The sequence below is a fragment of the Epinephelus moara genome, chromosome 5, assembly GCF_006386435.1.
Source record: "Epinephelus moara isolate mb chromosome 5, YSFRI_EMoa_1.0, whole genome shotgun sequence".
Lineage (NCBI taxonomy): Eukaryota > Metazoa > Chordata > Actinopteri > Perciformes > Serranidae > Epinephelus > Epinephelus moara.
The window spans coordinates 3,312,139-3,339,278 of NC_065510.1; the positions used below are offsets into that span (position 1 = coordinate 3,312,139).

Below are 27,140 nucleotides of genomic sequence, written 5' to 3' on the forward strand. Positions count from 1 at the left end.
AGTCAAACTGCAGCCTGACATATTTGGCGTCTTTACAAACAGTGATTTCTTCTGTCAGTGAGAGTAAATGTCTGTGGGTTTAACACAGGTTTAAATAGATATTCTCCACATAAAGTTTGTGTCATGATGCAGAGTTGAAGACATGAAAGTGTCAGATTAACATGCTGCCTGTGTGATGGGATACAAACAATAAAACATCTTAACAATGAAGTGTACATCAGCACAGTGAACAGATTCTGCAGAAAATAAGATGTGAACTATACAGGATTCACAATAAATGTTTCTTTGAATAGAAATAAATCAGTACATGAAATAAGAGATTATTTTACTCTGACAGGAGAGATGATCAGAGGTGCAGAGTTTTTACCACCATCATTATGACAGGGACTGAAGAATGGGAAGAGTTTCTCAGTGAAGGAGCAGCCAGTAAAGGAGTAGATAAGAGCTGCAGCATCTACGTCATAAAAGGAGACCAGACCCTCCTCATAATCCACAAACACCCCCACCTTCTGAGGACGAGACTTCAGAGAGAGACGGACTGGAGGGCTGGCATTAGCATCATACTCATTTCCATTTCTCAACAAAATAGTCCAGAAACCACACCGAGGGCTCAGTGTGATGTCTCCCTTCCTGCAGATCGACTCTCTGGCCACTCCCAAATCCCATTCAGTCTTTCCTTTAACTTCAACCTCAAAGTAAAAGTTTCCTGAAGAGAAACTCTGTTTTGCTAAAACATTGCAATAACGAGAAAATCTCTCTGGGTTGTCTGGGAGATTCTTCTTCACATCACCATATTTCACTTGTTTCCCATCATCAGACAGGATGAGTTTAGGATATGCTGTATCAGGATCAAGAGTCACATCCACTGCATACTGCTGGACCCTCTTCAGCTCAGACTCAGCGACCAGCCTCTTCATCTGTTCACTGAGTGTCTCCTTCAGCTGAGACACAGCTCTCACCACAGTCCCCTCATATGATGGTGGACGGACGCTGACCTCTGTCCAGTCCTTGGAGAGTCGAGCAGCTTTCAGGGACCTGATACCCTGGAGAAGATGGAGGTGGTCTTCAGAGTGTGAGAGCTGCTCCACTTCAGTGTTTCTCTTCTTCAGCTCAGAGATTTCCTGTTCCAGCTCTCTGATGAAGCCTTCAGCCTGTTTTCCTGTTGTTTTCTTCTTCTCTTCTATCATTTTGATGAGCTCATTCAGGCCTCTCTCAACAGACTCCTTCAGAGCAGTGAAGACCTGACTTCAGAGCAGTGAAGACCTGAACACCTTCTGCTATCTCTCTGTCTGCATCTTCCTTACTGAGGTCCACTGAGTGTTTGATCTCCTGAATCTTCAGTTGTCTCTTCTGGATCTTCTGCTGAATTTCAGCCTCTGTCTTCCCCAGCTCAGCCTTCTGTCCTTCATATCCTTCTTTCAGAGGAACAACATCATGTGTCTTGTGGTCTGAAACAGTGCAAAGCATGCAGACACACATCTGGTCGGTCTTACAGAACAGCTCCAGAGGTTTATCGTGCTTCGTACACATCCTGTCTTCCAGGTTCTCCACAGGGTCGATCAGCTGATGTCTTTTCAGGCCTGACATTGTCAGATGAGGCTCCAGGTGAGTCTCACAGTAGGAGACCAGACACACCAGGCAGGACTTCAGGGCCTTCAGTTTGGTTCCAGTGCAGACGTCACAGGGAACTTCTCCTGGTGTGGACACTTGTTGCTGTGAGCTGCTGCTGCTGGCTTTCTGTTGAGCTGACTGTCTGAACTGAGCGACCATCTCAGAGAACAAAGTGTTGATTTCAAGTTCAGGTCTTGTGTTGTAAACCTTTTTACACATCGGACACTGGCACCTGTCACTAATATTCCAGTGTTGAGTGATGCAGTTTTTGCAGAAGTTGTGTCCACATGGTGTGCTGACAGGATCAGTGAACACATCCAGACAGATGGAGCACAGAAACTGATCTTCAGATGGCAGATAGTTTGCAGCAGCCATATCTACACATAGGGTGAAAGAAAAAAAACATACAAACACTCATTTTACCATTTTAATAATTTGTTTCAACTGACAGGAATGTTATTACTGTTCCTTTAAGTTTAATAGATGATATTGGGTAATGTAACATTTAATCATACATGCTGTGTTTTGACCTGCACTGAGCTGTGAGCAACTGCGATCACTTAAGTCGTGCTGATGAACTCACCAAACTGGTAAAACAGCACAGAATATGTTCACATCTTGTTGTGTAGATCAGTTTATATTTAAGCAAAGCATCACACTTCCTCCAGCTGTTTCACATTAAAAGCCTCCTGCTGGTTCTCTGTTAGAGGCTTTTATTGTGAAACAACTAGAGGAAGTACAGAAAGCAGTATGTAGGAAGTGATCAGTTACAGTGACCTAGTGATGGGATTTCTCGTTCACTTTGAAGAGCCGGTTCAAAGATGCCATTTGTTTGTTCGGTATTGTTTTTGTTTGTTTTTGCTGTGTGTGTGAGGGGGGTTTATAGTGGGTTCAACGACGAATTGCATTGCTGATTTATCGCATCACGTGATCTGGATATTGTAACATGGACCCAGAATAGACTCCGCAGATATAAAGTTTGGTGTAGCCATAGCAACGCCCTATATAAACAACAAGCCAGTCAATACAAGCAAGTGTTAGCAGATAGTGGGTTAACTTCCTACTAGGGATGTGATGTTCGCGAACGAGCCGAGTCTTTGAACCGGCTCTTTGAAGTGAACAAGTGAGCAGCTGCACTGTCTTTCTCCCTCACTAACTAGTCTCTCTCAAATGAATCTGGATCAAATAATCTGAAATTAATGAATACAGAGTAAATGAAAGCAAAAAACAAAGAAATTAGGAACTGGCTCGTTCACTCTAAAGAGCCGGTTCACTCGTTCACTTCAAAGAGCCGATTCAAAGACTCGGCCGTCACATCACTACCTAACACACAGAGAGACTGTTTAAAGCTGTCAAAGTGAGCTACTGTACAGTGGGTCTGTGGACAAACAGCCACAGTTATATTGTTATCAGTTTCATAAGTATGAAGAGAAAAGAGTGGAACTTGCTGTCTGAGTGTAGCTGAAGTTTAGTGTTAGTCCTGGTTGTTGAAAGTGTAAATGTGATCAGCTGTACTCACCAGTGTTGGGCAGAGACTCTGCTGTGTTGTTGACAAAGACCTGATGAAGTCAGTGTGAATTTTCTTTTAGAGAGAAACAGAGACTTGTCTCCACTGCAGCGTGGCTCACACTCTGACTAACTTTACTTTCATTTCTGGAGTGTGACGTTGAAGTGAACAAGTTCAGGTGCATTCCATTTCAATCCCTCGCCCACTTTCCCTCTGCGAGCGGCCTGTGTGTGAAGTAGGCTGGAACATAATACCAACGGCTGAGGGAGGGAGTGGAAGCACTAATGAAACACACTGTGTATGTCAGTACCCAAACTACCATACTATCCACCTTATCCCTAGCCCCCATGATACCTTGCGTGAATTGTGTGCGCGACTTCCAGCCTTGAACCAAAACTGTCGATTTCCAATGGTAACAGTTTGTTTACAGAACTCTATTCTTCTTTCCAAGAGGAATTGAGAATAAAACATGGAACACACCACCTGTTACAGCTCAAACAGGATCATGTGATCATACCTCTGCCATCTCTGATGTCGTCTCAAAGCAACCGAGCACGCTAACAGTTAGCTCGCCTTGCTCCATTAAAATAGTGCTAACTTGACCCGAGCTAGCTTAAGGTAACATCTGCTCCTTCTAAAGATGATTTGTGATTGAGGTGCAGGTGGGAGAGTCCAGCAGGCTTTAAAAAGGTTTAATGTCTTCTGCAGGAGCCAAGAAATGCCAGAAAACTGTCCATGAGTTGTCTTCTGTTACAGTATGCCTATCCATAACACCCTTTACACACGAATGTGTGTGAGTTTTATATCGACTGACCGCTGTGTTTAGTTCTGATTGTCTGTTCACCAGGATTATCTCCAGCACCCATGGCAGTGTTTTAACCACCCTCTGTCCCTCCCTCGTGGTGTGCAGTGTCACGGGTGGTGAGTTTGTGAACCCCTCTACCTTTTTGATTCCCTGCCGGCGTGGTAAGCCCCAGCCCTGTCCTCAATCCCATAAATTCCCCAGCCTATGTGCTACTGATTAGTTTGTTCACGTTGATAAGTTTTTAAGTAAATCCAGGTGTCCAAGATATTTTAGCTTCACGTTGCACCTCATTAGTTAATTTTTGTTAAATAACTTTGTTCTCCTTTTGATAACACGTCTCTGTATGTGTGGATTCATTCAAACCTGTTTGACCTTAGTAGCTTCAGCAGTATTAATAACTTCCCTGGGTGAAATTCCCAAGGTGGCGTTGTTGCAACAGCAGCTTTCCTCGCCTCTCCCAGCCACAGATGTAAGTATAAAAATAGAGACAGCTACTACAAGTTTAACTTCACTGTTGCAAATATAATATGTTAGAATCTACAGTCTGTGCAGATATGACTTTGAAGTTGAACAACACACATCACAAAGTAACAGCAGTGCTCTCTGGGTTGATCTCTGTCCCTGGCGAACTTGGAAAGCAGTGTTTAAACAGGCTGTGTGTATATATATTTTTAAAAACTAAGAATAGGCCTTGATTTAATGATGCATCATTAAATCGGATTAAATCACTTTTTTTTTAACTTATGAAATGTACTGTTCATTTAAAAGAGGAGAAACTTCTTTATGAAAAAAAGTGTCTTTATATTAGTAGGGGAAATTCTGCTAGCTGCTAGGCTAATTTATACAATGTAAAATGCCATAGGCTTGTGCTAATAACATTAGCATGTTGTATTTGTGGGGAAAATGTGTACTTGTGTTTCAAATTGTCTCTATTAAGCCATGTTTAATGTGTGTTTTTAACCAACTAAACTTTACAGCACTTCACAGAAACCAGTGTTTTGGAGGTGTAACTGCAGAGTGACACAGACACACCACTCATACCCCTTCTCCACCAAACGAACTCTGGTTCTTGAACTTGTTCATGATTACTGGACCCTTGGTGCTCTTTAGTCAACCAGCCAGTTTAGAGCAGAACCACTGTGATCATGTGTCATCAACAGAGGGCGGCGCACAACGCTCAGCAGGAGTATAAAACAGTGGCGTAACTGTGGATTACAGTGCGATCTTTTCTTCTGTAGTACAGGTATTTGTTTTTACCCAAAAACAAGCACGCTCTCTGAGGATGTCTCACTTCACTTCTCCATTGTTGCCTCCTCCATCTCCTTCCAACCTGAAGAACAGTTGTTCTCAAATGGTGTGCCGTGGGACTTTGTGGTAACCACACATTATTACTGCTATGTTCAACTGGGCCTATACTAAAAGTTATGAATGAAATTTTTAATTGACTGTATCAGTATGTTGTGCACACACATTTCACTATATCAACAACTATAGTTAAAAAAAATTAACTAAAAATTTAATTCCTTTGAATCTAATTAAGAAAAACCTTCAGGGGAACCTGTTTGTCATCGTTCACAAGTGGGAATTATCAGTGTGACACCTCAAAAGCCCTGATTGGCAGCAAGTGTGAGGGATGGTGACATGTAAAAGGAGAAAGCCGTGAGTGGGACGATGGAAGCCTTTATTGTGTGGAGCAAATTAAAACAAAGCACCAGAGAAAACAAAAAGACAAAAAAACAGTCAGTACACCAGTCGACCAAACGTTATTCATTAGTCTGCAAGATTTCATTTGTTGCGTAGACGCAGAAAAAATATAAAAAGTGAAACTCTATTAGGAGCTGCACCTTGTCAAAATAAATCCAAACCTATATGACTGGAGCATGTGGGAGTTTAATTTGAAAGGACAGACACAGGAAGTGTCCACGCTCAGCAGTCAGACAGGAGTCAGGTTAATCTCCAGGGCTGGTACCTGCGGTTATTCCACAGGCTAGTTAATAACATGTCGGGCAGGAAATCCAAAGTGTGGGATCATTTTGAGAAGGTGAAGGACGAACCCAAGGTGATATGTAAACTCATCTTCATTGGTCGACTACAAACATGACGTATCATCTGAAACATGGAAGTAGCTACATGCCCATTAGCCCACAGCGTCATTAACAGGCGGCTCGCTCAGTGTGTGACGTGCACTTGGAGATAACTAGTTGGATCTTGGATTGCCCTTTGGTGTGCCCTGGGCTGCTGTAGAATCTGACACGCCCACTGATGTCGTCACAGTTTGCACCTCAGGTCAAGGAAAACCTGCTTTTTTTTCCTTTTCTGGTCTGAACCAATTTATTTTTGGTCTGAATGGTTAAAAATCAGGTTCAAGAACCAGAACTGAACCGCTCCATGTTGGTGGAAAAGGGGCATCTGTGAACCTGCTGCTTCTTGTTCTTCCTGAAAATGTGATGAGAGCAGCAGAAGCTGAATCACTGCTGGGTTCAGTCAGAAAGAGTTTATCCCTGTAAAGTGTAGATCAGATGTGAACAGTCTTTTTTGGCTTCACTTTCTTCTTCAGTCCTTTCTTTTTACTCTTTTTGTTTGGATCCACCATCTCTCCTTTGAAGGAGGCGGAGCTTTTAGTTGTCGTCTGCTGCTTTCCCGGGAAATTCTTTTGAGACTTGAAACCTCCCCGACGGCCTCCTCTCTCCTGCCATGGGCCCTTCACAGGGCCCTTGCCGGCCCTCACCGTGGTTCCTCTGCTGTCACTTTTATTCTTCTGCTTCTGCTTCTTCATCGACCTCTTCACCCGGATGGACCTGCCCTCCAGTTTGGTGCCGTCCAGTTCCAACGCCAGCTGCACCGAGTCAGCGCTCTGCGACAGCAAGACAAACAGGTACAACACCATAAACTCTCACATCAAACCTCAAGTAGAAACAATCTTTGACCACTAAATTCTAATCAGTTCATCACTGGCTCAAATAAGATGTTTGTGCCAAATGTGAAGAAATTCCCTCAAGTTGTTTTTGAGATATTGGTTCACAAGAATGGAATGAACGGACGGACGTAGGTACAGACAGACAGACAACTTGAAAACCTCCGACCACAGCTATCTCCGACATGGAAGCACAACAGCAACCTCAAGAACTACAAGACAGAAGCAGGATGTGAGTCATCGTACCTCAAACAGGACGTAGCCGAATCCTTTCCCCAGTCCAGAGTTCTGGTCTCGCACCAGTCGCACAGCCTCCACTGTACCGCACCCGTCAAAGTGCCGCCGAAAAGCCAGTTCATTTATCTCTGAACACACGAACACACACACACACACACACACACACACACACACACACACACACACACACACATACACACACACAGCGGGTTAACTTCAGCACAGAATGACAAACATTTACAGTCATCCGTGTTAACGCTGCAGAGACTCACCGAACGAAAGATTCCCCACAAACACGGAGCGTTTGTGATCATGCTGCAAGACAAGAACAGTGTCACCAATTATGTTCTGATATTACTCATTTTAAAATTCATCAGATGACCTGTCACGCGCAGACTCACCGCTGAGTCGTCCGTCACTCGGTCCACTCGGATGTGAAAGTCTTTCTCGATCTCCGTGCCGTTCCTGTGCGCAGAGACAAACACAAGAAAAGCTGGTTGATTGTTCAACACAGAGCGACGCTGTGTTAGCAGGAATCATTTCATGTCTGACCTCTCCAACGCCTTCGAGACGCCGTCCTCGTCCTTAAACACCACGTAGGCGTTTATGCTTTGCTTTTTGGGATGCACTTTGCGTCTGTGAAGCAGAAATGAAACAAAGCTCACTCAGACAAAGAGAAGACGACGTCACACAGAGTTTAACATTTGAGGAGTTCTGTCTAACTCTATGGATCGGACACAGACAGACACTTACTGAATCGCTGCTACTTTGCGGGACATGGAGGGATCCTCTCGGACCTGCAAGGAACAAATACAGCATGTTTCTGCCACAGTTCGTGCATCACCTGTAGCCACTATCTGCCCCGTCTCAAGGTCCGAGTCACAACAGATATCGTGCTGATGACACTACAGCACTAACGGGGCAGTTACCAGAGCAGAAACCAACCTCTGCGAGCAGAAACAGATAAAAAAGGCGTCTTTTGATGTCGAGTTCAGCTTCAGAGCCCGATCACACATTTCTCTCCACAAGACCAAAGTTATTTGCATTCACTGTCTCATATACCACTCGCTCGCCAAGCACACAGCTGATGCAGAGAGCCCTCCCCCTCCTCGCCAAAGGCAGACCAGGCTGGACGGTTTGCACCTGAGACACCTGGACAACTCTACAAGCAACAAACTCTCAACAGCGATAGCTAAATGGGCGGCTACAGCTCGGACGCGGGTCTGCTTGAAATAATTTGCATCGCATCCGGTGACTGCACATATGAACTGCCTTCGAGAGCCACCACTGTAACCAAGATGCACAACTTGGATTAAGACAAGAAAGCTAAAGTGCAGGGGGTGTTATGACAGACGAACATGGCTGCACTCACCAGAGACTGATGGACTTCTCTCAGTAATCAGTGACCAGCACATTACTTTGACCCACAGTGGGTACTTCAGTCGCTTTGACTGTTACAAAGACAGAAGAGGCACTGAGCACTTTATTTGTGACGTAATAGGTCAACAGGAAAAAAGGTCTAATACTAACAAGCTGAAAGGGGGCATATCTCCACCTATCGTAGAGGAGTCGCACATACTTGGCTCAATAACTTGACTCCCCTCCTGTGCTTGCATACTGGGACAAGGACAGTTCCTGTTTCCCTTTTTGAATGACGATTACAGACGACCACCGTCTGCTGGTGTGGAGAGTTATTTCCTCTCACACAGGCGCAGAATGTTCGTGCTGGTTGGCCGTTAGCTGAAGTCTTTACAGTGTGTTCATGTGCAACTTTCTGGCAGAGACACAGCGACGTGAAGCGATCCAACGGTCAGCTTTTGTTGCCTCTAGTTCTTTGAAGTCTGTTTGGTGTGTCTGGGCCGACCCTGTGTGTCGTCACTATGTCACCGAGCTGAACAAACACAAAACTGAATTTCACTGTTTCACTTCCTGGTTTTATTCAGTGTTTCTTTAACAGCTGAAGTGCTGAATGTGTTCAGAGCCGAACTGTGTGCTAAAATGTTGTTTATGTGTTGTTTGATTTTTACCACAGAGCGAAACCGGATGGACTCGATGGATCCTTTATCCCTGAAGAGGCTCTGCAGCGTCTGAAACAGGACAAAAAAACATCAGGTCCGTTAGTCGAGGTTCTTCAAGGTCTGTGGATTATCTTTAGTAACCAGGTCTGGATTTCTGGAAAGAGACTTTGCTGTTGAGTTTTGAGCGTTTTGGGCGCTTTGAACACCACGAGCTGAGTGACATCTAGTTCTGTTATACTGGAGAGAAGACAGACACCTCCACGGCTGATCTCTCCAACACTCACCAACTCACATCAAAACTATCTAGCCTGAGAAACAGCTGTACAGGTGAGAGGAAAATGTGTGTTGTGGATTTTGTGAAGAAATTCCCTTGTGGTGTTTTTAAGATATTGCATTCACAAGAATGAGACAGGTGGGGTCACACTGACCCTGACGTTTGACCACCAAATTTTATCAGTTCATCGTTGAATTCAACTGATCGTTTGTGCCAAATTTGACAAAAAATCCCTTAAGGTGTTTTTGAGATATCATGTTCACAAGAATCAGACAGATGGGGTCATACTGCCTTAAACATGTGACCCCAAATTCTATTCAGGTAATTGTTGAGTCCAAGTGAATGTTTGTGCCAAATTTGAAATTCCCTCACGGTGTTCCTGAGATATTGTGTTCAAAAGAATGGGATGGATGAAAGGTCACACTGACCTTGACCTTTGACCCCAAAATCTAATGAGTTCATCGTTGAGTTGAAGTAGACGTTTGTGCCAAAAAAATCCTTTAAGGTGTTTTTGAGATATCGTATTCACAAGAATGAGACAGACGAGGTCCCACTGACCCTGACGTTTGACCAATTTTATCCATTGTTGGGTTCAAGTGGACATTTGTGCCAAATTTGACAAAAAATCCCTTTAGATGTTTTTGAGATATCATGTTCACATGAATGAGACACATATGTACGTACCAACAACCTGAAAACATAAACTAAAACGCGTGTCCTCTGTGTACCTTCCTGGTGCAGCTGACGGGCAGGTTGCCCACGAACACCGTCCTCTTCCTCTTTATCACCTCCTCCTCTTTTCTGGCTCTCATCCTCTGCCTCTTCATCACCCACTGCTCGTTCTCTACGCCCGCCTCCGGAGCTTTCCTCTTCTTATTCTTACTCTGCCCGGGCGCCTGCTGCCCTCCCTCGGCCTCGTCTGCGTTCTGTAAACTCATCTCCCTGAAAGGATGAGAGAGGAAGAGGGACGTTAGAGCATCACAAAGGAATAATAACAATAATAATAATGATATTAATAAAAATATTTATTTGTATAGCACTTATTTAATGTCTTCGCCAGCCTGATCTCCTCAGGCAGAGACCTCCAGAGCTTCGGGGCCTCGACGGCAAAAGCCCGGTCACCTTTTGGTACCAGCTTTGACTGAGGGACGACTAGTGAGGGTGCGCCCGAGGATCTCAGGTCACGACTCGAAGCGTAGGTAGTCAGAAGCTCAGCTATGCTAAACCATGTTGAGCTTTAACGGTTATCAAAAGAATCTTAAGATCAATTCTGATGTTAACTGGCGACCAGCGGAGGGAGGCGAGAATTGGGGTGACACGTGACCTACAATTTGTAGAAGTTAAAATACGAGCTGCAGCGTTCTGCACCAGCCGAAGCCGAGCTGCTGACGAGTTACTGAGGCCTGTGAACGGCGTGTTACTGTAGTCGAGGTGCAAGAAGTAAATAAATAAATAAAAACATTTCCAGGTCAGGAAAAGACACAGCTGATATAATTTTGATAATAATTCTCAAGTGGAAGTCGCAGGATTTAATCAGATTATTGACGTGAGGTCAAAGTTCAACTGAGAATCAAAAGATGCCTAAATTTATCACTGTAGATTTTATATTTGTCACCAGAGGACCAATCAAGGGTTGTTGTTTCCTCGATAAGTGTTCAGGGCAAAATACTACTTCTGTCCTGTCTGAGTTTATCTGCAGAAAATTATAAGTTAAACATTTCTTAACAGCGGTGAAGCGCTCCATTAAAGTGCTCAGACTTTTCTCTGACGGGTAAAAAAAACTAATTTAGATGACAAACCCTTCGAAGGTAACAACAGTGATGAAGAACGTGTGTCTGAACTCTTCACCTGTTTTCCAGCTTCTGTTCAGCTTCTGATTTTTCCTTCAGGGGCTTCTCCTTCTTCTTCTTCTTCTGGCTGGGTTGACCTTTGACCTCTGGCGTTTCCGTCTGCTGCTCTGTGCTCTTCTTAACAGGCTGCCATAGAAACAAATAATCAGTCGAGTGATAATCAGACCAACAGTGATGAAAACTTGTGTTGGCGTTACCTTGGGCGCAGGCTGAAACAGGAGAGGTGCAGCCGGCGCAGTGGTGCCGAACAAAGCCGACAGTGATCCAGAGGCTGCGGACTTCTTCTGGGACAAACTTCCAGACACCTGACCCACCACATAGTCAGCTGGCGGTTGCCCCGGAGACGCCTCTTCACTGAGGACAGAAACATGGAGGTGAAGATGGTACAGCACCCCGAAAACAATTATCTCTTTTTTTTAATAGCTGTTCAACAAAAAGCCTCATCTCTGGTAAGTAAAGAACAGTCCCTAAAAAAAACAAGAAGTGATAATCCAACCGACCCTCCTCTGATATGTACGGAACAGTCCCTTAAAACAACAACAAAAACACACACAAAAAAGCTCACACCACAGCCACCTCCTCCTCTGTTAAGTAAAGAACAGTCCCTAAAAACATGTATCTGACATGTATCATGCCTCCACAGCAGAGGGCTGACATGTGTCATGCGTGTAGGTGTGTTGATATAAACAAACAGTTATATTAGAGCTGACGGAGGCTCTGTGTGCTGCACCGTGTCTGCTGTTATTAAAGAACCTGCAGTGAGAGTAAAGAGCAGATTATCTGGATTCAGGTCATAAATCTGTGTAAACAAACCTCTGCTGAAGTTTCTTCTTCATGGTTTCCTCCGGGTTATTCCAGCGTCACTCCGAGACTGACTTCCGGTTTGTTCTGTATATCTGTATAATCGATCAGGTTAGCTGCAGCATTTAATTAATTCATACAACGTTTAACTCCAATAACACGAGATCTAACGTTACAGCACGTTCACACGTTTTCTCCCTCAACACACAGCTCGTCCTACTGCGAATTATGTCCCACGGGGAACACGGTCACAGCGGCACAATAGTTCCTTTTAAATTTTAGACTCGATTAACGATCTCTGTGACTCTGTTTCTAAAAAAACAACGAACAATAAATCAGTTAAGATCTCTTAAATCATCGTGAAAATATATCTAATAAAATAAATGATCTGTATCTTGTCTAGGTTTACTGCTCCTTCGTACAATTTAATGATGTCCGTTTTTATTTTATGTGCTTTTCTTGTGTCACGTTTGATGTTTTTGTTTCAGAAGTGATGTTGAAATGATGAATTTAAGTGTCAAATAAACAAATATACATGTGTCTCTTCAGTGTGCTGTTATATTATTATTATTATTAGTTAGAGTTTAATATGGAGTACTAAAAAGACATGTATATTTAATATAACGCACATTTATCGTCAGTTTTATACAGTTTGTGGTTTTATTTTGAAAAGTTTTTATAATCCCAATAAGTGCAACTTCCAAATGTTTCCCTTCCGGTTAGCGGAGACGTCATATGTTTTGGGTTGGTAGCTAACGTTAGCTCAGGAGCTAAAACCCCTCTAAAGCTTTAATATAAACGCCTCGGGTGAGTTTATCTTTATTATTTTAATGTCAGTTATTATTTTTAGTATTTTCATATTTGTTATTTTTGCATTTGAAGCGTAAACTGTAGAAAACAGTCAGCTGAGCGAACGTTGTGGTTCACTGATACAGAAGGAGGCTTCGATGGGAGTGGACCAGACCGAGCCGGGCGTACCGGAGGACGCGGTGGGCAGGCGGGTGTCCTGCGACGGGGAGCGGGCCACGGTGCGGTATGTGGGCCCGGTGCCACCGACAACAGGTACGTAAAGACCCGGGAGGTGTCACATCATGGACGTTTCACACCCACTCACAGTGACAGAGGTGGAGGAAGTACTCGGGTCTTTTACTGAAGCTAAAGATGCAGCACTGCAGAACAGACAAACTGTGAGACAAGTTAAAGTCTTTCAGTCAAACTTTTCTAAGAGTCAAGATTTTAAAGTTATTTAATATCAAATAAAAGACAAAATAAGAAGGAAATCTGGGGTCACAGTCTGCCTCCAACAGTGCAATGTAATTATATGTTAATAATATGCATAATTACATGTTTATATGTAGTTGATGATGTGGCACACCCCAAACAGACAGGACCGTTTAACATTAACCACGTGTTTTTGTTTTGTGTTTCAGGGATGTGGCTCGGTGTCGAGTGGGATAACCCAGAGAGAGGCAAACACGACGGCAGCCATGAGGGAGTCCAGTACTTCACATGCAGGTTACTGTCACTGTAACGCCTCGTTAAACCACAAGCTGAAATTTGGAAAGTTATAATCCAGTCACATAAATTCCAGCATTCCCAGGATCCTCTGGATGATTCCTGTGACGATGAAAATACTTCTGACAACACAACATATGCACATTTTCTGAATGCTGATTACATGACAACAATTTAGTTCCTCCTCAAATATGACAAGTGATGCTCTTGTGTTTTGACGTATTGATTCAACATGTAGAATAAGAATCAACAAGGAAAATAATCCTGTAATTTTTATCTTAAAAAGTCAGGTGTGATGTGAAATGAGTAAATGTTCCTGATGGGTTTCTCTGCGCCGTCTCAGACACCCTAAAGGAGGCTCCTTCGTCCGTCCAGCGAAGGTGAGCTTCGGAGTGGACTACCTGACCGCTGTGCAACAGCTGTACGAGATCGACTCAGAGGAGGTGCTGAGCGAGGACATCTCCATCTCCTCCTCCAAGAAGCTCAAGTGGGGGAGGATCAAGGAGCGCAGGTACGATGCTCATCAGACAGCTGTACGATCTGATTTAACCTCTGCAGGGAGGTGATCTGAGAGTTCATACTGCTGCCTGTCTTCATATTCAGGGTGCTGAGCAGCTGCAGATTCAGATTCCTTTTATTGTCATTTCAATGATGAAACATAAAAACAAGACACTGCTTCACATCTAAAACTGACAAAATGAAAAGTTCTCGGTGCAGTAATCAATTAATAAATAAATACATTTAAAATAGAAGCTGATTAAAAGGCCAATAAAGTGACCGGGTGAGTTCATGTCTGCTACAGTTCAACAGTCTGATTGCTGAAGGATAAAAACTGTTGCTCAGACGTGTTGTCCTGCAGCAGATGCTCCTGAACGTCTCCTTGACGGCAGGAGAGAGAAGAAACTGTGGGAGGGATGAGAGGAGTCCTTAACTATGCTGTCTGCTCTGCGGATTCACCTCTGACTGTAGACGTCCAACAGAGATGACAGCAGCACACTAATGATCTTCTCTGCTGTTCTGACAATCCTGTCCAGTTTCTGTCTGTCCTCTGTCCTCTGTCCTCAGCTTGCTCCCACAGTCCAAAGACATGCAGGTTAATTGGTGATTCTAAATTGTCTGTAGGTGTGAATGTGAGTGTGAATGGTTGTCTGTCTCTTCAACCCTTTTTTCAGCATTGGCAGTATAAAAACAAAATCGGGGAGTGCAGCAAAATGCCGCCTACCTACTTTTGTTTATACAGAATGCGCCTTTTTCGGGGCAATGGGGGGCGTGAGCAAGTAACAAAACGTGTAGCTCAGCGTGTGACGTAAACAGTGACGTGGGAGGGAAGCCGCGGCTGGTCAGTCCTTCGGCGATTCTCTCGTAAGTCGGCCCGTTCTTCACCGTCCCCGTCATCTGACGGTTAATGGCCTCTTCGTTTGCGAGGACAAGTAGGGCGCGCAATTCCTTGTCTCCCCAGTTGCTCATCTTTACAGTGTCTGTCAGGTTTGTGTTTCCCTCTTGCTGCTAGCTGCTCGCTAATTCCTGCTATCAGCTGTTTCCTGTTTATCCACCGCCAGTGGCTCGCACGTGCGGCGTCATCAACAGCATCTCCCACAAGTCATCAACAGCCCCTCCTGTTGTGGAAGGCCGCCTCAGTCTGTTTAAACCAAAAAGGGTTCCACCAATATGTCTACCCTACGAGGCAGAAAATTGGGCACCTCGGATCAACTCGCCAATCTGGCTCTGTGTGTCTAAACGCTCGCAGCTTGCCGGCAAAACGGCCCAACATTCGCTGAAAATCTGGCAGTGTAAAAGGGGCTTATGTGTCAGCCCTGTGATAGTCTGGTGACCTGTCCAGGGTGAACCCTGCCTCTCACCCAGTGTCAGCTGGGATAGGCTCCAGGCTTTAATTGCAGAATTCACATCACAGCATCGACACCATAAGTTAAAAGATCATGGATCATCTATGTAACTGGAGAGGTCACATTAATAGATAGGTCAGAGTGTGAGGATCTGTTTCCTATGATTGATTCAACTGTCCATCTGTTTTTGTCTCGACAGTTTTGAGAGTCTTCCGTCAGTGTTGCTGACTCGCTGTGAGGTCAACGGGCCGGGGCCCGATGGAGAGATCAGGAAAACAACGCCAAGTATCCTTTTACAGACAGAAATGACTTTCTGGTGTCAGTGTATGTTTTAGACGTTGATTTGAAAACATTTCTTGTTACCAGGCCTATTTCTGTCTCAAAGGTTACATAAAACCAGAGTGACCGTCCTCTACTGACCAATCAGACTGCAGGGTTCACAGGTCCACCTTTTAGTACCAGATCTGTGTGCTAGGTACCCCAACAGAGGGGGGATCAAACATGGGGACGCTAAGGAACGCTTCTGTTGGGACCATCCACAACTTTCACTGTGGAGACAGAAAAAAAAGCATATTGAACTGAACTGAACCAGACTGCTCAGTGGAAACAGGGCTTTAAGGGGAATTTATACTTGTGCGGCAGACCCTTTGCTGTAGCCTACGCACGTGGCCTCGCATTTATACTTGTGCTGTGGTGTGTGTGTGTCACTCTGCAGTTACACCTCCAAAACACTAGTCAGCAGCGGAGTTTCTGTGAAGTGCTGTAAAGTTTAGTTGATTCAAAACACACATAAAACACACATTAAACACACATTAAACATGGCTTAATAGAGACAATTTCAAACTCAAGAACACAAATCAGCTTCACTATAACTCGCAGCATTCACAGACAAACACTTGTCTTTATCTGGACACATTTTCCCCACAAATACAACATGCTAACGTTATTAGCACAAGCCTATGGCATTTTACATTGTATACATTAGCCTACCCGGTAGCAAACTTTTCCCCTTCTCATATGAAGCCAGGGACAACAGCAACATTTAACAAAGGTAACGTAACAAAATTCAGCTCCATTACTCGGCAGGAAATAAATTTACAACTGTTTTGAGTTTTTGTTTTAGCAAAATTCCTTACGTGACAACAAGCTGAGTATCTTTTGGTTTTGGGGCTTTGGTCGGACAAAACAAGCAAAAAACCAGGAAGTTGAACATTTTTAGCGTCAAGCACCACTGAGCAACCTTCACAGGGATGAATGTAGCTCCGCCCCCAACGCTGCATCCAGTTCTTTTTATATATATCCGTGATCTAGAGGCGGTAAAGAGGCTATGATGCTGTCGACGGATTTCTCAGGTTAGAAACATTTGGGATGATGTAAGTACACAACTCAACAGAGTATCTAACATTAGTCCTTTTCATTTGAACGTGTGAATGTTACACAGTGAAGCTTTAACAGCAGTGATCAGATGTGCGGTGGTTGGACCTGTGTGCGACTCTGCTGTCCTGCTGGGAGGACGTGGCTGCTGTCACTCAGCAGCTGGACAAACTGGAGGGACTACAGCTCAGGTACACACTCCTCTGACTCTGTGTGTGTGTGTGTGTGTGTGTGTGTGTGTGATTTGTCATCCTCTCCCTCCACTGAACGCTTCCTCTTTTATTTTCTCAGCTCCAACAGACTGCGTTTGCCCTCTGACCCGTCGGCGCTCTGCCAGGCGTTCTGCGGCCTCAAAGTCCTCGCCCTCAACAGCTGCGACCTCACCTGGCCGCAGGTACACCTGTCTGCTCATAACACTGCACACACAGACTGTACACATCAGTCTGCTCATCGTCATGAGGGTGTTTCATCTCCACTGTCACAGGAGAGGACTGGAAATATGTTGTTTTTATTAATACTCAGATATTTATAATTTCTTAATATAATATTTGTACACAAATTATATATATAATTAATTTTGTATATAATTGAATAAACAGTATAACAATATTTTTATAACCACTATTTATAAATATGTTAAATTTTATTTGTATATTTATTTATTATTTTTATAGAAAATATAAATGATGTAAAATAAAGAAATAAATCTAATCAGAATATAGAAGCTTTATATTGCCATGAAATGTATATTACCAGTATTAATTTTAAGAAATATTTATTTAGTGTTAATTCATATGTGTTTAATAATTTGACATACTCAATTTAATTATAATGGTTTTATTTATTTATACAATAATTATGTATAAATAAAAATGATTTGAAAAAAAAGAAAAGAAAGAAGATTTTTTTATATTACTGTTATTTATTTTATTTTTATTTTTGTATATTTACTGATGTTGTATTTTTGTATTTATTTGAGGTTCCAAAATATGTATTTATGAATTTATAAATAAAGTATATAAAATGAATAAAAAACATTAAATTAAAAACGAATTCATATAAAAAACAATTTTTATTATTAACTTTTTAATTCTATAATTAACATTTTTGCTTACATAATTTATAGATATTTTAAAACAATTAATTTAACACTTAAAGTCATTTCAATTGATGTGTCATTTACTACAGTTTTTATTCGTATAAATTATAAATGTTATTATTTACATTTTTATATTATTGATCCATTGTTATATTTCTGTTTTTTTTATTTTTTTTATTTACTCAAACAGTTAATATAAAGGTTTCATCATTTATAGTTCTCTTTAGAAATATTTTCCGTGTTGATAAATGTGACGTACTGACAAACTTGTCTTCTTCCTGTCAACTGTCAAAATCAAAGTGCGGTGAACAAACTGATCTGGTTTCCTGTTTGTATTTATTAAATACTTCCTGTTATTTGTGGCGTTTTTATTGACATGTTTCTCTCGGCTGGTGTCTGGTCAGATCCTGGAGTGCGCCCCCATGTGGCCACAGCTGGAGGATCTGTGTGTCGAGGAGAACAACATCACGGAGCTGCAGAGGTGAAGTTTGTACTTCCTGTTTCATCATGACTGATGTGACGTTCAGGCTGCGCTCACTGTGTGTGTGTGTGTGTGTGTGTGTGTGTTAAAGGCCTGAAGGAACGCTGCAGTCACTCAAGAGTCTCAATCTGTCCTGTAACCCCTTAATGCAGCACAGTGTGCTCACTATGGCTGCTCTGCCCAGGTACACTACACACACACTACACACACTATTACACACACAATATTATTAATCCATTTTTATATTTTTATTTAAATATTCTCTTTTTTTATAAACATTAACTTTAATTAAAATAATGATGTTTGTTTGCAGATTGGAGCAGCTGAACTTGTCCAGGACTGGACTGTCTGACATTCGATTTGATGACGCTGCTCCTGGTAAAAATAAAAATCACATGAACAGTGACTGTGTTTTATATTAATTATTCCTCCTGACATTTACATCCTCAGCTTTTATTTATCTTTTTAAAAGAGCTTTTTTCCATCAATGCTACCACACTGTTTTATACCTAACATCTTATGTATTCATATTAAATAAGAGAAGCCTGTGTTTTAATAACATATTGATAATTACTGAGGGCGGCACGGTGGTGCAGTGGTTAGCATTGTCGCCTCACAGAGGGTTCCTGGTTTGAGCTGGGTTTCCTCCAGGTGCTCCAGCTTCCTCCCACAGTCCAAAGACATGCAGGTTAATTGGTGACTCTAAATTGTCCGTAGGTGTGAGTGTGAGTGTGAATGGTTGTTTGTCTCTATGTGTCAGCCCTGTGATAGTCTGGTGACCTGTCCAGGGTGAACCCTGCCTCTCACCCAGTGTCAGCTGGGATAGGCTCCACCCCCTGTGACCCTCAACAGGATAAGCTTGTACTGAAAATGAATGAATGATAATTACTGAGTGTTTCCTCTGTAGGGTCTCAGACAGCCATGTTTCCGGCACTGAAGGATCTCAAGCTGGACCACAACAACATCACTGAGGTCAGTGTGTGTTTCTGCTCTCATACAAATACAATTGTCGACTCAACAAGACTCAGTCAGCTGTTTAACAGACAAACGCATAAGACTGGAGACTGGATAGCTGTTTCTTAATTATTTTAATTTACACACACACACACACACACACACACACACACCAATCAGCCAAAACATTCAAACCACTGACAGGTGAAGTGAACGACATTGATCATCTTGTTACAATGTTCTGTTGGGAGACCTTTGGTCCTCGCATTCATGTGGATGCTCCTTGACATGCTCCACCCACCCGAACACCATTGCAGACAAAGTAAACCCCCTCATGGCGTCGGCACTTATCGATGGCACCAACACGTTGGCTTCAGATCTTTTGGGTCCTGTGGGTTGTGAGGTACCAGCACGTCCCACAGATGTTTGATCAGACTGGGATCTGGGGAATTTGGAGGCCACGTTCCTCGGCCCATATCTGAGCAGTTTTTGTGGTGTGGCACGGAGCATTGTCCTGCTGGGGAGTGCCGTGGCCATAACGAGGGGTGCCTGGTCTGCACTGGTGTTTAAGTGGGTGGAGCGTCTCTGGTGGCATCCACACAAATGTCAGAACCCAAGACTTCCCATGTATGAAAGTCTCTCTGTCTCTGTCTCAGTGGTGGGTGGTGGACGAGCTGGCGAAGCTCCCCAGTTTGGTCAGCTTATCGTGTCGCGGTAACCGACTGGTGAGCAGTGATGGAAACCCCAGAACAGCCAATCAGCTGCTCATCGCCAAACTGGGACAACTGGTCGTCCTCAACAGCCATGAGGTGAGCTCAACATCTGTGTGTGTGTGTGTGTGTGTGTGTGGCCATGCTAATCTGTTGCCATGGTTTCCATCAGATCCAGCCCGAGGACAGGAGGGGGGCGGAGCTGGACTACATCAAGATGTTCGGAGAGGAGTGGCTGAAGGCAGGGGGGCGGAGTCAGCTCAGCACCCAGTTCACCTGTCAGCACCCTCGTTACCTGAGCCTCATCGACAGTACGTCACCTTGACAACACGATGATGACAAACTGTTTCTTTATTTGATTTATTCATGCGCTGCTCCGTCTCTTTTGTTGAACAGTAGAGAACAAGAAGTGTTAGGACTTTATGAAACACTCAGTTTTTTCTACCAGAACACAATTAAATGTTTAAAGTCTTCAGATTAATACACTTTATTATTATTATTATTATTATTATTATTATTATTATTATTGTTGTTGTTATTCAGATGTCTCCTTCAGTGATCATTAAGTGAAGATGATCTTGTTTTTCAGAGTACGGAGCTCCAGAGGAAGGCGAGCTGAAGAAGCCGGAGCCGTTTGCCCTGAAAAATCAGCTGTTAAGTTAGTCCCACCCCTTTCTTCTCTCTGCCCTCTGATTGGCTGTTACATGACAGGCCATGAACAAACATACTGAGGTTAAAACCACTGATCTCTCCCTCGTCTCTCCTCACCAGAGATTAGGTTTGTGTTTCCTGACGACGCAGACCGGGAGCCGATTGAGAAGAAACTTCCAGGTAAAACAGCAGGAAAGAGTTTAACTGTGTGTTTCCTGTCGCGGCTCATTTATGTGTATGTGACACTTTAGTTTAGAAAAAGCATGAAATAAGATCCAGTTTAAACAGCGTGTGTCTGTTGTGCAGCCTCCATGGTCGTCCAGAAGGTGAAGGGACTCCTGTACAGACTGCTGAAGGTTCCTGCAGCTGATCTGAAGCTCACCTACACCAGTCCCAAGGTAAGACAGCTTGGCTCCTATAGGCTGATTTTGAGTGGACGTCACAGTTACGTCACAGCAGTTGCAGCAGTGCACATACTGGTGGCAGAGAAACAGCGGACATCAGAGAGACACAGTCGACATACCCGGAATAAAAATGTCTTCTTGTGCCGTTTGATGTCAGAACAGGAACACAGAATAAGATAACCTTCATTTTTATTAAAAACCATAGCAGAGGACGCCGTAGTAGAGAGTAAAGTTTTGTCTCCAGTTAATTATAATCTCAGTATTCAGGATATAACGGCTGCTGGACGCTCAGTAGAGGAGAGTGTGTTTGGTTTACATGAACTGAATTACTGACATGCTGACAGATAATTCATCATGAGGAACTGTAAAAAAACACATGGATTTGTCTTATTGTCCCTGGTTAATATTTGTGGAGACGTCCACATATAATATAGTTTAATGTGGAAGTAACAGTCAACTTTTTAACTAGCTAGCTAACGCTGTCTGTTTATTAACTCCTTGATCAGAACAATATAGAAACTGTCATCACTGCTCATTTTAGAAAGGACACCACAAGAAAACATGTAAACAGGGGGAGACTATGTTGAAAATTAAACCACATTTGGTCAAATTCGGCTCCAGAAATCGGTCGGTTAAACCCATTAGGCCTTATTTCGCATAGTGCTCACGAAGCGGTCCACAAGGCTAGCGGCAGCACACGTTTTTTCAAACCAAAACTGAACAGACTTGTCGTGAGCGGCCGCTGCTGTCCCGTCAAAATACAAACCACACCCGAACAGTTTGTGGCGGTAGTGCACCGTGTTTGCAAATCTCCAATAACCCCAAAGAATAAGAAGTGGGTTTGGACCCAAAGCCCAGGGTGGACAGGTTTGCACACCAGTGATTATTTCAACCAGTGGCGATTGCTCTAAGACTGCAAGGGAAGCTCAGCTTCCCCTAAAATGTCAAAAAATAAGTGGTCAAATATGTACTGTTGTGTTGACATTTCATTGACTAAATATGCGCTAGAACGCGCTCAACTTTTGTTCAGAATCAGCTACTTATCACAGGTCACTGACGCGACTTTCTTCTCATTCATTCCCGTAGCGTCACAGTGCATTAAACAGTGGAAGCTCAGTGTCCAAAGACTTCAATGGGGAAGCATAGAGTGGGTTGTTCCACTGCAGCGAAACTAGACAGTCATTGGATAAATGCTCGGTTTTGTCCCGCCCATCGGACGCTCAGCGTCTCTGGGGGTCTATGGGGCAGTGGGCTGGCCTCGGCTGGCCTGGACGCTGGGCTTCTGCATGATGATTGGATGATCTGTCTGAGGCTGAATCCCTTTTTGACTGACAGCGAAATGAGCGAATCAGCGATCTTGAAATATAAATCACCGGAAGTTTCATTCCGTTGTTCCGAGTTGATGTGGAGACTTTTCCAATCCTCTCAGTGACTTTTTCTTTGTTAAAAACGACAAGAGACAAATCTAGCATCTTTTTCTGGTGTTATTGGAGACTGTACTCGTGTTTGGAGACTCTGACTTCTGTCGCTCTGCAGTTACTGTCCCCAACGAGCAATGGGTGCTGTGAGCCCCTCCACCGTCCCAAAGCACTCACAGGCGGTCACACTAGCCTCGCGCAGCAGCCCCAGAGGGTAGAATTTACGTATAAATAAACAGACACATTTTATGATGTAGGCAGAAAATGAGCTTCACTTCATTGAAAGACCAGCAGCCGCTACTGATTGCAACGCTTGGAGAATTAATATTTAGCACTACAAATGGGTAAGTACATGAAACATGTGCCTGTCAGGTCTTGCTTGGTCAAGGGGGAGATGTCTACGGTGGCCGAGAGAGGTCACAACACACGCACTCTTGTGTTTTTCGCTTGCAACTCGCGCAAAAAATCACCATCTCTTCTATTTTCGAGCTTGCTTACAAAAGCAGCGCGACTCGAGCAGCGCGTAGAACGGATGCGGTGTGAAGGCTGTTAACATGCTCGCCGAAATTAAAATGCAAGTAAACAGCGGCCGTTTGCGAGCGCTACGTGAACGCATCGCATGTAAATAAGGCCTGATGTTTTATTAATGTACGAGGCTGCTTAACTGTCATACAGCCGCCCGCCACTAGTGGGTGCTACAGAGCGGTCAGACAGCAGTCCCCCTCCCCGCGGTAATGCTCCAGTAGACTGGAGTTTTAAACTGGAGAGATGTGCTCTCATAAACCAGCGTGGTTTGGCAGCACTTTGATCAAGAAAATGAATTCAGCAGCAATGAATCTTTTTTGAGACGTCATATTATTTGTTAACTTTAAGTGAGTTGTTGTCAGATGATGTGCAGGTTTACATTCATACTGCACGCAGCAACATGCCTCTTAATTATAATTTACATGTTTTATTAACTTTAAAGTGAACTGATAATTTCTGTCAGATAATCTGCAAGGTTCAATGTGCCCCACATTTCAGAGGCCGTTTATTTGTTTTAGATGTTATTTTAATGGTTAACTTTTGACTGAGTTGCCGTCATGTTCACATTCATACCGCACAGAGGAAAGTGTCTCGTACTTCAGCGGTATTTAAAATCCAACATGGCTGTTGAAGATTGTGATTAAAGGCTTCAAAGGGCTCTGAATGCACACAGTATTTTTTGGGACGTTTCAAATACTTAACAATAAACTGTGATAAATTTTGACTGTTTTCTGAGTGTGTTTTCTTTTTAAGACGAAATTTTAGTTTAGTCGACAGGAACATCCCTAGTAGACACTCTGATGCTAGGCTTGGTGTTCATTTTGGACCCTGTTTACAGATTAGTAAATTAATTTGTAAACATTTATGAATGTCTGTTTGTTATTGTACGGTTAGTTATTGATAGTTAGTTATTAATAAATCACATTCATCACAATTTTCCGTGACACTCGTGGTCCTCCGTACAGACGTGTGAGGTCATTCAGTACACCGAAGCAGAAAATGTAAAGTTCACAGAGAGTCCGCTCCTGAGACTTTGTTTCATCCTTTCTTTGCAGATGGTGGGGACAGAGTTTGAGATCGACAGCGACCTGAAGACTCTCCAGTTTTACTCCATAGAGGACGGAGACCAGGTGTTGGTCCGCTGGTCCTGACCCTGAACCTCGGAGACAGAGCAGAAGCTTCCAGAACTGAACTGAACCTCTGTGCCAGACTGTTGACACACAGTCACACTGACAGGTGGATTAACTTCATAATGATGCTCACACTGGAGATGTTGTTTGATAGGAAGTGAACCGCACACACACACACACATGGAGCAAATCACCGCTCAGAGTAACGCACGGCAATCTGTCCTTGTGGACTTCCTTCAGGAGGGAAACCTGCAGGTGCACTTATAAACAAACATTTAATAAATAAATGACACATTTTATTTGTGAATGATTTCTCTTAGCGTCAGTTTGAATGTCTTCAGTTAGACTGAACAGTTTGAGTTGGAGGATTCAGGTGGAAACACTTCAACTATTAATGTGTAATAAACTATAATATTATCATTTAGTCATTTCCAGTCATTTCAAACACTGAGTTACTCCTCTTCATCACCTGGTGAAGATCAGGCTTCAATGAGCTCTTTCCACTGCATTCGATCCTCAGCAGCATGTTGCGCCTCTCTACACATGACACGTTCATCTTTTCCAACTCTGCGTCACAGTTCTGCATCAGGTGGTTTTAGGCAGGAACACGTTACAGTAATAATATTACTTTTTCCAGTAATGAGTAGTGTAGTCTGAGTGGGCGGATGTTCGCTGCAACAGAAAGAGCCACCCACTGAAGTCCCGCCCTACCACCTTCAGTTGTGTAGCAGTTTTCAACACGTCCTTTACTAACTTTTGCGGTGTTGGATCTTGCAGGGATGTAGCCATTTTTCTGCCATGGTTCGCGCCCTGTAGGCGATATTTTTGTGGGCGTATTACACCAAAACCTGTTTCCCCCCGGCAATATTTTTGCAAGCGCACCGTTGCTGTGGCACTGCCCAGAACGATTGTGATTGGTTGAAAGAAATACAAGCAGCCGGGGCGTTTTTTTCTCCAATCTTAAAGTGAGAGTCGGCCCAGCCAGACCTTTCTTTTCTTGAGAAAGCCAGACCTTTCTTTTCTTGAGAAAGGTCTGGTGAGCGAGACTATGAGTAGTGTAACTGATTACAAATGAAACTTCAGTAATACTCGTTAAAAAACTCGGTACAACATCACTTTTGTCATCACATCACCACTGACTTGAAATACAACAGTCACATCAGTAGACCCATTTTAGTAATCGTCGCGCTCCACGTCACAAAGCAACAAGCTAGTTGGGAACGCTAACCTTAGCCGCTGGAAATATTCCCGTCTATTTGATTTTGTCGGGAGGAAAGATGACAAGAACACTGTTGAACTTTGAATGCCTTTATTGTCATTGTACTTTAAAATACAACGAAATCAGGAGCGCTACTCCACCATGGTGCAAACAATAAATAAAACAAAAAAAGGAAACATAAGTTACACATTAACAATAAATGAGCAATAATGAAATAAAGTGCAGGTGTTGAGGTGCAAGAGGCAGCCGTGAAATTACTGCATTCGGGAAGAAGCTGTTTGTGAATCTGGTGGTTCTGGATGTGATGGACGTATAACACCTACCAGAGGTTCGAACAGGTGGTCGCTGGGATGTGTATTGCTGCAGGTGGTCGGACTAAAACTCTTTCCACTGTGAAACACACGTCCCCAAACCTCTGGTCTGAAACACCTCGACAACTACGACTGACAACACAACAAACATAAAGCTCCAGGAAATACACCCCACCAAAGATGAGCCCACCTCGGCCATGGAGGTCGGCTGTAGCTCTGCACTGGCTAAACAACCAAAACTGGATTTTAATCTTGGACAGCTGCAGACACAGAGAAGTGATGAAGCTTGTGGTTGGATATGTGGTGGATGAAATGTTGCTGCATGACTGACTCTCCATCTTTTGGGCAGATCTTTGGGAAAACACCGCTCACAGGCAACAGAAAACCCCCAGGTTAACAGAAGCTATTACACCTTAGTAACACTTACCGGTGATCACCCTGACATTCACACAGAGACACAGCTGAAGTTTGGGGAGATACGCAATTACAAATTTTATAGCGTGTAACGGAGAAGTAATATAACGAGTAGCGTAAGGAATTACTGTTGTCAGGGAGTAAAGTAATATTATTACTTTTGAAAAGAGTAATGAATATTATGTATTACATTTTTAGAGTAATGAGCCCAACACTGGTTTTAGGTCCTCCAGGTTTCCTTTTTCCTGGTGGTGTCCATCTCAAGGCGACCCTCGGGATCCAGCCCTGTTCCATCTCACGCGCCTGTGACTGATTTCCTTGGTGATGCTCTGGCTGCCTGTTTTCTTGTACAGATGAAGGTTGGAGATTTGTGTTTGGCCAGAGGATCTGGCGTATTCGTCTGAGGCATCGGTTGTGAAGGCTTCCACTCTCATCGTGTCTGTTCTGACCACTCGCCAACTCTGAACTGTACAGCAGAACAGATTTGACACTGCTGTTGTACTAGAGGATCTTCATTTGGGGCAGTTTGCAGCCAAGTGTGAAGCGGTCGGGATGAGAGTCAGCACCTCCAAACTCTTAGGCCCCCCTCCTCAGATTTGCCCCCCTCCATGTTGGGGGAGAGTTACTGCCTCAAGAGAAGGAGTTGAAGTATCTCGGGGTCTTGTTCACAAGTGAGGGTAGAATGGAGCGTAAGATGGATCGATGATTTGGTGCGGCATCTGCAGTGATTGGGGCACTGCACTGGACCGTCGTGGTGAAGAGGGAGCTGAGCCAGAAGGCGAAGCTTTGGATTTACTGGTCCATCTACACCCCAACCCTCACCTATGGTCATGAGCTCTGGGTAGTGACTGAAAGAATGAGATCATGGATACAAGCGGCCGAAATGAGTTTCCTCAATGGGGTGTCTGGGCTCAGCCTTAAGCCCGGTTTCCACCAAACCCTTTCAGTCCAGCACCTTTGGAACCAGCAGTAACCCTTCAGACATGGTACCTAGACCCTCGGTCTGTTCAGACAGTCCTCTTAAATGTGGGCGGGGTTGTTGTCACTCACTGCTCCGTCCAGCACTCGCTGTAT

General features: G+C 43.6%; 2 protein-coding genes and 1 pseudogene across 3 annotated transcripts; 1 reads left to right on the forward strand and 2 right to left on the reverse strand.

Annotated features, from left to right (window-relative positions):
* Positions 1 to 9: 9 nt before the first annotated feature.
* On the reverse strand, positions 10 to 3,274 carry LOC126389825 (E3 ubiquitin-protein ligase TRIM21-like; annotated as a pseudogene).
* A 2,295-nt stretch (positions 3,275 to 5,569) lies between these two features.
* On the reverse strand, positions 5,570 to 12,259 carry rbm34 (RNA binding motif protein 34). Its single transcript, XM_050043797.1, has 11 exons — positions 12,030 to 12,259; positions 11,414 to 11,570; positions 11,215 to 11,342; positions 10,095 to 10,308; positions 9,102 to 9,161; positions 7,828 to 7,871; positions 7,627 to 7,710; positions 7,476 to 7,539; positions 7,347 to 7,389; positions 7,084 to 7,202; positions 5,570 to 6,777 (listed from the first exon to the last, which is right to left on the reverse strand). Exons 1-11 carry the CDS (start codon positions 12,050 to 12,052, stop codon positions 6,439 to 6,441), a joined length of 1,275 nt encoding a protein of 424 aa, XP_049899754.1. The 5' UTR covers positions 12,053 to 12,259; the 3' UTR covers positions 5,570 to 6,438.
* Positions 12,260 to 12,705: 446 nt separating this feature from the next.
* On the forward strand, positions 12,706 to 24,540 carry tbce (tubulin folding cofactor E). Of its 2 annotated transcripts, none has more exons than XM_050043772.1 (17): positions 12,706 to 12,824; positions 12,953 to 13,079; positions 13,448 to 13,532; positions 13,876 to 14,043; positions 15,576 to 15,661; positions 16,842 to 16,941; positions 17,042 to 17,144; positions 18,254 to 18,330; positions 18,422 to 18,514; positions 18,644 to 18,708; positions 19,238 to 19,302; positions 19,941 to 20,093; positions 20,167 to 20,305; positions 20,584 to 20,652; positions 20,766 to 20,825; positions 20,952 to 21,043; positions 24,048 to 24,540. In XM_050043772.1, exons 2-17 carry the CDS (start codon positions 12,965 to 12,967, stop codon positions 24,141 to 24,143), a joined length of 1,566 nt encoding a protein of 521 aa, XP_049899729.1. In that variant the 5' UTR covers positions 12,706 to 12,824; positions 12,953 to 12,964; the 3' UTR covers positions 24,144 to 24,540. The 2 variants fall into 2 exon arrangements, with proteins under 2 accessions (XP_049899729.1, XP_049899730.1); XM_050043773.1 differs by having other exon boundaries at positions 12,734 to 12,824; positions 12,900 to 13,079.
* Positions 24,541 to 27,140: the final 2,600 nt, after the last annotated feature.

Coding starts and splice junctions, on each gene's coding strand:
- rbm34 (XM_050043797.1), bottom strand. CDS start 12,052: ATGAAGAAGAAACTTCAGCAGAG. Junction 11,571..12,029: donor AAGAAGAAACTTCAGCAGAG/GTTTGTTTACAC, acceptor TTCTGTCCTCAG/TGAAGAGGCGTCTCCGGGGC. Junction 10,309..11,214: donor GAACAGAAGCTGGAAAACAG/GTGAAGAGTTCA, acceptor TCATCCTTTCAG/GGAGATGAGTTTACAGAACG.
- tbce (XM_050043772.1), top strand. CDS start 12,965: ATGGGAGTGGACCAGACCGAGCCGGGCGTACCGGAGGACGCGGTGGGC. Junction 15,662..16,841: donor GATCAGGAAAACAACGCCAA/GTATCCTTTTAC, acceptor AGCAGTGATCAG/ATGTGCGGTGGTTGGACCTG. Junction 18,515..18,643: donor ACTATGGCTGCTCTGCCCAG/GTACACTACACA, acceptor GTTTGTTTGCAG/ATTGGAGCAGCTGAACTTGT.